Genomic DNA, 12106 nt, shown 5'->3' with positions numbered 1-12106 from the left:
TACGGAATTGTTATCCTTGGCTCCATTTGGAACATGTCTCTATTGGGTTCGAGTAGAAAAGCCCTAGGTCCATTTCGCAACGGGTCCATATTTTTGGACCGATGAAGTCCTCTACTATGTATCTATAACCTGTAGTGTTTTCTTCCTTATGTGTCTCTAATGTTTTGTGGAGTTTACTATGTTGTTATGTTGTTGCTCCACAGTGCCGTCCCCGCGGCCAGATAACGGAGGTCAGGGCAGCAGGGGGACAGGAGGGGGGGCAGTGGACGGAAGCACCTTGACCAACCATCCCAAACGCCAGCCGGCCTTTGACCCCTGGTGAGGCACTAGGGAGGCTTCATTCAAATGACACCCTTTTCCCTATATTAGGGTTGGGCAACTAGAAGACGTTTTTTGGGGGTGGGGGGCTCATCTTACTGTTACGAGTTAGAATAGTGGAATACACAAGGTGCAATTTTGAAATTTGGTTGTGCATGAGCAGTTTTTCTCTTGTTATGTCTGTCACTGAAAGTCACTAAACTGTAAGTCAGTTAGCATTTTTTAGATTGGTAAATTAGTCTAGCGGTCAGCTATCTAAACTTCGAATTACTGTCCGCGGGGCCCCAATTGATTTTGTTAGTCAATCTCACTCGGATATCATATTAAAAATAGCTAATATTTCTCTCCACCCTATGGCAAAATGTGTAGAATTGCAGGAAATGTGTTATAAAATTGCCAAATCTTCTCTCGGCACATGGCAAAATGAGTAGAATTGCATGAAATGAGTTATACATTTGCGAAATCTTCTCTCTGCCTCATTGCAAAATGAGTAGAATCGCATGAAATTTCAATAAAATGTAAAAGTCTTCTCTTCACCGGATGGCAACATTTGTAGAATTGCATGAAATTAGTTTAAAAAAGTCAAAAATCTTCTCTCAGCCCATGTCAAAACGAGTAGAATTCCATATATATATTTTAAATAGCTAAATCTTCTCTCCATCCCATTGTAAAATGAATAGAATTGTATGAAATTAGTAAAAAATAAAAAAAAGCTCAATATTCTCCATTCTCCAAATTCTCTCCATTCCATTGTAAAATGAGTAAAATTGCATTTAATTATTTATAAAATTGCTAAATCTTCTCTCCTTCCCATGACAATATGAGTAGAATTGCATGAAATTAGACATTTACTCAATCTTCTCTTCCCCGGATGGCAAAATGAGTAGAACGTATGTAATTAGTTCTATAATTGCTACATCTTCTCTTTGCCCCTTTGGTAAAATGAGGAGAATTGCATGAATTGTGTTAGAAAATTGATCTTCTCTGAGCCCCATGGCAAAATGAGTAGAATTGCATGAAATTTGTTATAAAACTGTTGTCTTCTCTCCATCCTGTTGAAAAATGAGTAGAAGTGCATGAAATGTGTTATACAATTGCTAAATCTTCTCTCGGCCCCATGGCAAAATGAGTAGAATTGCATGAAATGTGTTACAAAATTGCTAAATCTTCTCTTCACCGGATGGCAAAATGAGTAGAATTGTATATAATTAGTTATAAAATTGCTACACCTTCTCTTTGGCCCTTGACAAAATTAGTAGACTTACGATGACATTTTTTATGAAACTGTTGTCTTCTCTCCGCCCATGGCAAAATGGGAAGAATTGCATGAAATGAGTTATACATTTGCTAAATCTTCTCTCCGCCCTTGGTAAAATTAGTAGAATTGCATGAAATTTGTCCCCCCAAAAAATATATGCAAAATTTTCTCTCGGCCCCATGTCAAAACGAGTAGAATTCCATATATATATTTTAAATAGCTAAATCTTCTCTCCATCCCATTGTAAAATGAATAGAATTGTATGAAATTAGTAAAAAATAAAAAAAAGCTCAATATTCTCCATTCTCCAAATTCTCTCCATTCCATTGTAAAATGAGTAAAATTGCATTTAATTATTTATAAAATTGCTAAATCTTCTCTCCTTCCCATGACAATATGAGTAGAATTGCATGAAATTAGACATTTACTCAATCTTCTCTTCCCCGGATGGCAAAATGAGTAGAACGTATGTAATTAGTTCTATAATTGCTACATCTTCTCTTTGCCCCTTTGGTAAAATGAGGAGAATTGCATGAATTGTGTTAGAAAATTGATCTTCTCTGAGCCCCATGGCAAAATGAGTAGAATTGCATGAAATTTGTTATAAAACTGTTGTCTTCTCTCCATCCTGTTGAAAAATGAGTAGAAGTGCATGAAATGTGTTATACAATTGCTAAATCTTCTCTCGGCCCCATGGCAAAATGAGTAGAATTGCATGAAATGTGTTACAAAATTGCTAAATCTTCTCTTCACCGGATGGCAAAATGAGTAGAATTGTATATAATTAGTTATAAAATTGCTACACCTTCTCTTTGGCCCTTGACAAAATTAGTAGACTTACGATGACATTTTTTATGAAACTGTTGTCTTCTCTCCGCCCATGGCAAAATGGGAAGAATTGCATGAAATGAGTTATACATTTGCTAAATCTTCTCTCCGCCCTTGGTAAAATTAGTAGAATTGCATGAAATTTGTCCCCCCAAAAAATATATGCAAAATTTTCTCTCGGCCCCATGTCAAAATGAGTAGAATTGCATTAAATTATTTCTAAAATTGCTAAATCTTCTCTCTGCTCTGTTGTAAATGAGTTATACATTTGCTAAATATTTTCTCTGCCTCATTGCCACATGAGTAGAATCACATGAAATTTGCTACAAAATTTCAGTCTTCTCTTCACCGGTTGGCAAAATTAGTAGAATTGCATGAAATTATTTATAAAATTGCTAAATCTTCGCTCTGCTCTGTTGTAGAATGAATAGAAATAGTAAAATAATTGCTTAATATTCTCTCCATTCCATTGTAAAATGAGTAAAATTGCATGCAATTATTTATAAAATTGCCAAATCTTTTCTCCTCTCCATGGCAAAATGAGTAAATTACATGAAATGTGTTATACTTTTGCTAAATCTTCTCTCTGCCCCATGGCAAAGTGAGTAGAATTGCATGTAATTAGCTATAAAATTGCTACATCTTCTCTCCCGCCCCATTGCAAAATGAGTAAAATTGAATGAGATTTCTTGTGAAATTCCAAAATCGTCTCTCCATCCCATGGCGAAATGAGTAGAATTGCACATAATAAGTTATAAAATGCTACATCTTCTGTGTAAAAAAATTGCCACATCTCCTTGCTGTCTCATTGTAAAATGAATAGAAATTAATGTAATCCTGCTAAATGGCACTGACAGAGATGGTCGCCTTGCTTCGCGTTCTTAGGAAACTATGGAGTATTTTTTTTATGTGTTATTTCTTACATAGTTACTCCAGGAAATCTTAAGTCTTATTACATACAGCCGGGAAGAACTATTGGATATAAGAGCAACGTCAACTTACGACCAGGAATACGACTTTCCCGAAGTGGATCCTCTGTTCGGACCAACACCTAGGACAGTGGATCTGATCCCAGTAGCCGACCCAAAACAATGGCGCCGCAGAGGGGGCAGATGGAGCAGTCTTCTGGTCAGGCTCCGTAAACGTGCACATCGCTCACCGCTCCCGAGTATAGTACTCGCCAATGTCCAGTCTCTTGACAACAAGGTAGACGAAATTCGAGCAAGGGTTGCCTTCCAGAGAGACATCAGAGATTGTAACATTCTCTGTTTCACGGAAACATGGCTCTCTCTGGATATGTTGTTGGAATTGGTACAGCCACCGGGCTTCTCCATGTATCACACCGACAGAGATAAACACTTCTCTGAGAAGAGGAAGGGTGGGGGTGTATATTTTATGATTAACGACTCATGGGGTAATCATAACAACATACAGGAACTCAAGTGCTTTTGCTCACCCGACCTAGAATTCCTTACAATCAAATGCCGGCCATTTTACCTACCAAGAGAATTCTCGTCAGTTATAGTCACAGCTGTGTACATTCCCCCTGAAGCGAACACCAAGATGGCCCTCAAAAAATTTCACTGGATTCTATGTAAACTGCAAACTATATATCCGGAGGCTGCATTTATTGTGGATGTGGATTTTAACAAAGCAAATGTGAGAACAAGGCTACCTAAAGTCTATCAGCATATTGATTGCACGACTCGCAGGGCTAATACACTGCTCAAAAAAATAAAGGGAACACTTAAACACCACAATAACTCCAAGTCAATCACACTTCTGTGAAATCAAACTGTCCACTTAGGAAGCAACACTGATTGACAATACATGTCACATGCTGTTGTGCAAATGGAATAGACAACAGGTGGAAATTATAGGCAATTAGCAAGACACCCCCAATAAAGAAGTGGTTCTGCAGGTGGTGACCACAGACCACTTCTCAGTTACTATGCTTCCTGGCTGATGTTTTGGTCACTTTTGAATGCTGGCGGTGCTTTCACTCTAGTGGTAGCATGAGACGGAGTCTACAACCCACACAAGTGTCTCAGGTAGTGCAGCTCATCCAGGATGGCACATCAATGCGAGCTGTGGCAAGAAGGTTTGCTGTGTCTGTTAGCGTAGTGTCCAGAGCATGGAGGCGCTACCAGGAGACAGGCCAGTACATCAGGAGACGTGGAGGAGGCCGTAGGAGGGCAACAACCCAGCAGCAGGACCGCTACCTCCGCCTTTGTGCAAGGAGGAGCATTGCCAGAGCCCTGCAAAATGACCTCCAGCAGGCCACAAATGTGCATGTGTCTGCTCAAACGGTCAGAAACAGAATCCATGAGGGTGGTATGAGGGCCCGACGTCCACAGGTGGGGGTTTTGCTTACAGCCCAACACTGTGCAGGACGTTTGGCATTTGCCAGAGAATACCAAGATTGGCAAATTTACCACTGGCGCCCTGTGCTCTTCACAGATTAAAGCAGGTTCACACTGAGCACATGTGACAGTCTGGAGACGCCGTGGAGAACGTTCTGCTGCCTGCAACATCCTCCAGCATGACCGGTTTGGCGGTGGGTCAGTGTTGAAGGAATTCTAAATTCCTCTGTATTGTTTCCCAAATCAGAATTAAATACTCTGTCAATGCATTCTAAGGGATTGTAAGACCCAATATTTTTATAAGAATGGACAGAGCCCCGGTCTTAAAAGTCAGGTAACAGTGTTTAATTCAAGAGAGTACTGGTACATACACATTTTTCCACAGGTTATAAACTGAAAATGACCTCAGCGTTTTCTAAATGTTCTATCTCTTCATGACACCGGTAGAGAGGCCCTATAGTTCTCGAGCCTTCCCTCCTCGCCATTCTAGACAGTCTGGAGATAGTCCGTCCCTGCCATCTGGAGATAGTTCATTCATTTGTACAAAGGAACAGACCGTCATTGTTACATAACTCCTGACTATATTATATACAATTGGGAATGGGAGCAAGAGAGAAAATTAATGATGTACAGTACATAATAGCATTTGAACTAGTCAGTCCTGATTGCAATATATACATAATTAGTCATCATTGATAAAAATTCCCTTAACAGTCAGTCATGGTGTGGGTGGCATTTCTTTGGGGGGCCGCACAGCCCTCCATGTGCTCGCCAGAGGTAGCCTGACTGCCATTAGGTACCGAGATGAGATCCTCAGACCCCTTGTGAGACCATATGCTGGTGCGGTTGGCCCTGGGTTCCTCCTAATGCAAGACAATGCTAGACCTCATGTGGCTGGAGTGTGTCAGCAGTTCCTGCAAGAGGAAGGCATTGATGCTATGGACTGGCCCGCCCGTTCCCCAATTCTGCATATCTGGGACATCATGTCTCGCTCCATCCACCAACGCCACGTTGCACCACAGACTGTCCAGGAGTTGGCGGATGCTTTAGTCCAGGTCTGGGAGGAGATCCCTCAGGAGACCATCCGCCACCTCATCAGGAGTATGCCTTGGCATTGTAGGGAGGTCATACAGGCATGTGGAGGCCACACACACTACTGAGCCTAATTTTGACTAGTTTTAAGGAAATTACATCAAAGTTGGATCAGCCTGTAGTGTGGTTTTCCACTTTAATTTGAGTGTGACTCCAAATCCAGACCTCCATGGGTTGATACATTTTATTTCCATTGATCATTTTTGTGTGATTTTGTTGTCCGCACATTCAACTATGTAAAGAAAAAAGTATTTAATAAGAATATTTCATTCATTCAGATCTAGGATGTGTTATTTTAGTGTTCCCTTTATTTTTTTGAGCAGTGGACTATCGACCACTGCTACTCTAACTTGCAAGATGCATACCATTCCTCCGCCCTCCCTTTGGCAAATCCGACCACAACGCTATCTTGCTCGTTCTGTCTTATAGGCATAAACATAAACAGGATGTACCAGTGATGAGAACCATTCAATGCTGGTCTGACCAATCGGAAGCCACGCTTCAAGATTGTTTTGATCACGCGGACTGGAATATGTTCCTGTCAGCCTTAGAGAACAATATTGCTGACTCGGAGAGTGCATTACCCACAGTGGTTATTAAAACCGTGGATGGATGGCGGCATTCGAACAAAACTGAAAGCACAATCCAACGCATTTAACCATGGAAAGACATCTGGAAATATGGCTGAATATAAACAGTGTAGTTATTCCCTACGCAAGCAATCAAACAAGCGAAATGCCGGTACAGGGACAAGGTGGAGTCGCAATTCAACGGCTCAGACATAAGATGTATGTGGCAGGGTCTACAGGAAATCACGGTCTACAAAAACAGCCACGTCATGGACACCGACGTCCCGCTTCCAGACAAACTATAAACACCTTCTTTGCCTTCTTTGCCTCGCTAACAAAGACTGCATCCCCTCGCTCTCCTTCTCCGTGGCTGATGTGAGTAAAACATTTCAACTTGTTAATTTTCGCAAGGCTGCTGGCCCAGACGGCCGCGTCACAGAGGACGCGGGTCCTCTGGTCTGCATGCGCAGACCAGCTGGCTGGGGTGTTCTGTACCCAAGAAGGCAAAGATAACTGACTACCGCCCCGTAGCACTCACTTCTGTCATCATGAAGTACTTTGAGAGACTAGTCAAGGATCATATCACCTCCACCTTACTGGCCACCCTAGACCCACTTCAGTTTGCATGCCGTCCCAACAGGTCCACAGGCGACGCAATCACACTGCACACTGCCCTATCCCATCTGGACAAAAACAATACCTGCTAAACAGCAATCATTAACTCAGAGAGGCTGTCGTCTACATTGAGACCCAATCACTGGACACTTTAATAAATGGATCACTAGTCACTTTAAACAATGCCACTTTAAATAATGCCACTTTAATAATGTTTACATATCTTACATTACTCATATCACATGTAAATACTGTATTTTATACCATCTTCTGCACCTTCCCCGTTCCGCTCGGCCATCGCTCATCCATATACTTATATGTACATATTCTCTTTCACTCCTTTAGATTTGTGTGTATTAGGTTGTTGTTGGGGAAATCTTAGATTTTTTGTTAGATATCACTGCACTGTCGGAACTAGAAGGACAAGCATTTCGCTACCCTTGCATTAACATCTGCTAACCATGTGTATGTGACCAATAAAATTAGATTTGATCTCATAAAGTTGCTAAATCTTCTCTCAGTCCCTCGGCAAAATGAGTAGAATTGCATAAAATGAGTTAACAAATTGCTAAATATTATTTCCATCTCATGGCAAAATGACTAAAATTATATGAAATGTATTAAAAAAAATGCTAAATGAGTAGAATTGCATGAAATTTGTTTTATCATTTCTGAATGTTCCATGTGTAATGGGAGTAATGCAGTAGTAGCTTATCCCCGAGGGGTATAATACAGTGTCTTCAGAAAGTATTCACACCCCCTTTTCCACATTTTGTTGTGTTACAGACTGAATTTAAAATGGACTGCATTTTGATATTTTGTCACTGACCTACACAGAATACCCAATAAAATCAAAGTGTATTTATGTTTTTCATTTAATTTAGATTAATTCAAAATGAAAAGCTGAAATGTCTTGTATTCAACCCCTTTGTTATGGCAAGCCTAAATACATTCAGGAGTGGTACATTTGCTTAACAAGTCACATAATATGGTGCATGGATTCACTCTGTGTGCAATAATAGTGTTTAACATGATTTTGTTTATGATTACCACATCCCTGTACCCCACATATACAATTATCTGTAAGGCCCCTCAGTCGAGCAGTGAATTTCAAACACAGATTCAACCACAAAGATCAGGGAGGTTTTCCAATGCCTTGCAAAGAAGGGCAACTATTTGTAGATGGTAAAAATTTAAAAAAAGCATACATTGAATATATCTTTGAGCATGGTGAAGTTACTAATTACACTTTCGATGGTGCATCAATACACCCAGTCACTGCAAAGATACAAGCGTCCTTCCTAAGTAAGTTGCCGGAGAAGAAGGAAACCATTCATGGATTTCACCATGAGGCCAATGGTGACTTTATAACAGTTACAGAATTGTATGGCTGTGATAGGAGAAAACTGAGGATGGGACCAACAACATTGTAGTTACTCCACAATACTAACGTAAATCTACGCTGGAGTTGCTTACCAAGAAGACAATAAATGTTGCTGAGTGGCCGAGTTACAGATTTGACCTAAATCTACTTGAATATCTATGGCAAGACCTGGAAATGGTTGTCTAGCAATGATCAACAATGAATTTGACATTGCTGGAAGTCATTTGAAAAGAACAATCGGCAAATGTTGGTTTGGAACCAAGAAAGACTCACAGCTGTAATCACTGCCAAAAGTGCTTCTACAAAGTATTTACTCAGGGGTGTGAATACTTATGTAAATGAGATATTTCTGTATTTCATTCATGTTTTGACTTTGTCATTATGGGGTATTGTGTGAAGATGGGTGAGAATTTTTAGTTAATCAATTTTTAATTCAGGCTGTAACACAACAAAAGTTAGAGTACATTACAGCTTGGACTGTTCCTTCATTAGAGTCCTCAAGTCTGTCCAGATACATTACAGCTTGGAATGTTCCTTCATTAGAGTCCTCAAGTCTGTCCAGTTAGAGTACATTACAGCTTGGACTGTTCCTTCATTAGAGTCCTCAAGTCTCGCCAGTTTCATTACAGCTTGGAATGTTCCTTCATTAGAGTCCTCAAGTCTGTCCAGTTACATTACAGCTTGGACTGTTCCTTCATTAGAGTCCTCCAATCTGTCCAGTTAGAGTACATTACAGCTTGGACTGTTCCTTCATTAGAGTCCTCAAGTGTGTCCAGTTTCATTACAGCTTGGAATGTTCCTTCATTAGAGTCCTCAAGTCTGTCCAGTTAGAGTACATTACAGCTTGGACTGTTCCTTCATTAGAGTCCTCAAGTCTGTCCAGTTAGAGTACATTACAGCTTGGACTGTTCCTTCATTAGAGTCCTCAAGTCTGTCCAGTTAGAGTACATTACAGCTTGGACTGTTCCTTCATTAGAGTCCTCAAGTGTGTCCAGTTACATTACTGCTTGGACTGTTCTTTCATTAGAGTCCTCAAGTCTGTCCAGTTACATTACAGCTTGGACTGTTCCTTCATTAGAGTCCGCAAGTCTGTCCAGTTAGAGTACATTACAGCTTGGACTGTTCCTTCATTAGAGTCCTCAAGTCTGTCCAGTTACATTACAGCTTGGACTGTTCCTTCATTAGAGTCCTCAAGTCTGTCCAGTTAGAGTACATTACAGCCTGGACTGTTCCTTCATTAGAGTCCTCAAGTCTGTCCAGTTAGAGTACATTACAGCTTGGACTGTTCCTTCATTAGAGTCCTCAAGACTGTCCAGTTACATTACAGCTTGGACTGTTCCTTCATTAGAGTCCTGTTCCTTCATTAGAGTCCTCAAGTCTGTCCAGGTAGAGTACATTGCAGCTTGGACTGTTCCTTCATTAGAGTCCTCAAGTCTGTCCAGTTACATTACATTTTGACTGTTCCTTCATTTGAGTCCTCCAATCTGTCCAGTTAGAGTACATTACAGCTTGGACTGTTCCTTCATTAGAGTCATCAAGTCTGTCCAGTTAGAGTACATTACAGCTTGGACTGTTCCTTCATTAGAGTCCTCAAGTGTGTCCAGTTACATTACAGCTTGGACTGTTCTTTCATTAGAGTCCTCAAGTCTGTCCAGTTACATTAGAGCTTGTTCTGTTCTTTCATTAGAGTCCTCAAGTCTGTCACAGCTTGGACTGTTCCAACATTAGAGTCCTCAAGTCTTTCCAGGTAGAGTACATTGCAGCTTGGACTGTTCCTTCATTAGAGTCCTCAAGTCTGTCCAGTTACATTACAGCTTGGACTGTTCCTTCATTAGAGTCTTCAATTCTGTCCAGTTACATTACAGCTTGGACTGTTCCTTCATTAGAGTCCGCAAGTCTGTCCAGTTAGAGTACATTACAGCTTGGACTGTTCCTTCATTAGAGTCCTCAAGTCTGTCCAGTTACATTACAGCTTGGACTGTTCCTTCATTAGAGTCCTCAAGTCTGTCCAGTTAGAGTACATTACAGCCTGGACTGTTCCTTCATTAGAGTCCTCAAGGCTGTCCAGTTACATTACAGCTTGGACTGTTCCTTCATTAGAGTCCTCAAGTCTGTCCAGTTACATTACAGCTTGGACTGTTCCTTCATTAGAGTCCTCAAGTCTGTCCAGTTACATTACAGCTTGGACTGTTCCTTCATTAGAGTCCTGTTCCTTCATTAGAGTCCTCAAGTCTCGCCAGTTTCATTACAGCTTGGAATGTTCCTTCATTAGAGTCCTCAAGTCTGTCCAGTTACATTACAGCTTGGACTGTTCCTTCATTAGAGTCCTCAAGTCTGTCCAGATACATTACAGCTTGGAATGTTCCTTCATTAGAGTCCTCAAGTCTGTCCAGTTACATTACAGCTTGGACTGTTCCTTCATTAGAGTACTCAAGTCTGTCCAGTTACATTACATTTTGGACTGTTCCTTCATTAGAGTCCTCAAGTATGTCCAGTTAGAGTACATTACAGCTTGGACTGTTCCTTCATTAGAGTCCTCAAGTCTGTCCAGTTAGAGTACATTACAACGTGGACTGTTCCTTCATTAGAGTCCTCTTCTCCGTCATGTTACAGTGCAGCTTGGACTGAGCCTTCATTAGACTCTTCCTGTCCTTCCAGTTACTGTACAATACAGCTTGGACTGTTCCTTCATTAGTCTTCCAATCCATCCAGTTGCAGCGCAGCTTGGACTGTCCCTCCGTTAGAGTCCTTCTGTTTTTCCAGCTGTAGTGTGTTCTCTTCATCAATAGGATGCGCCCAGAGATCGTGGTGATGAACCAATCAGAGCCGACCAAAGAAAAGGAGAAGCAGGGCTTCTTCAGAGCAATAAAGAAGAAGAAGAAGAACAAGTCCCAAACGGTGGGTGCTGTTCTCTTCTGTAATGTTATGGTCTGCCATACCCTCTGGAGTTAACATATGTTCAGTACCAGTCAAAAGTTTGGACGCACCTACTCATTCCAGGGTTTCTTTATTTCTACATGGTAAAATAATAGTGAAGATATCAAAACTATGACATCACACATATATCGAATCATGTAGTAACCAACAAAGTGTTAAATAAATAAATATATTTGCCTTGATGACAGCTTTGCACACTCTTGGCATTCTCTCAACCAGCTTCATGAGGTGGAATGCATTTCAATTAACAGGTGTGCCCTGGAATTTCTTTACTTCTTAATGCGTTTGAGCCAATCAGTTTTGTTGTGACAAGGTAAGGGGGGATACAGAAGATAGCTCTATTTGGTAAAAGACCAAGTCCATATTATGGCAAGAACTGCTCAAATAAGCAAAGAGAAACGACAGTCCATCATTACTTTAAGACATGACGGTCAGTCAATACGTAAAATTTCAAGAACGTTTTCAAGAAGTTTCTTCAAATGCAGTGGCTCTCATGAGGACCGTCACAGGAATGGAAGACGCAGAGTTACCTCTGCTGCAGAGGATAAGTTCATTAGAGTTAACTGCACCTCAGATTGGAAAGGAAGAGTTACCTCTGCTGCAGAGGATAAGTTCATTAGAGTTAACTGCACCTCAGATTGGAAAGGAAGACACAGAGTTACCTCTGCTGCAGAGGATAAGTTGATTAGAGTTAACTGCACCTCAGATTGGAAAGGAAGACCCAGAGTTACCTCTGCTGCAG

The 12106-nt window shown here is 40.9% G+C and overlaps 1 protein-coding gene across 1 annotated transcript in view; it reads left to right on the top strand.

Moving 5' to 3' along the window:
- LOC139411482 (cyclin-dependent kinase-like 5) overlaps positions 1 to 12106 on the top strand; it is a 179715-nt gene that overhangs the window by 138184 nt on the left and 29425 nt on the right. Inside the window, exons 14-15 of the mRNA XM_071157959.1 lie at positions 204 to 318; positions 11217 to 11325. Coding sequence (XP_071014060.1) covers positions 204 to 318; positions 11217 to 11325 — 224 coding nt within the window. The remainder of the gene's footprint in view (positions 1 to 203; positions 319 to 11216; positions 11326 to 12106) is intronic.

The sequence above is a fragment of the Oncorhynchus clarkii genome, chromosome 1 (assembly GCF_045791955.1).
Source record: "Oncorhynchus clarkii lewisi isolate Uvic-CL-2024 chromosome 1, UVic_Ocla_1.0, whole genome shotgun sequence".
Lineage (NCBI taxonomy): Eukaryota > Metazoa > Chordata > Actinopteri > Salmoniformes > Salmonidae > Oncorhynchus > Oncorhynchus clarkii.
This window is presented reverse-complemented; position numbering and strand designations above follow the sequence as displayed.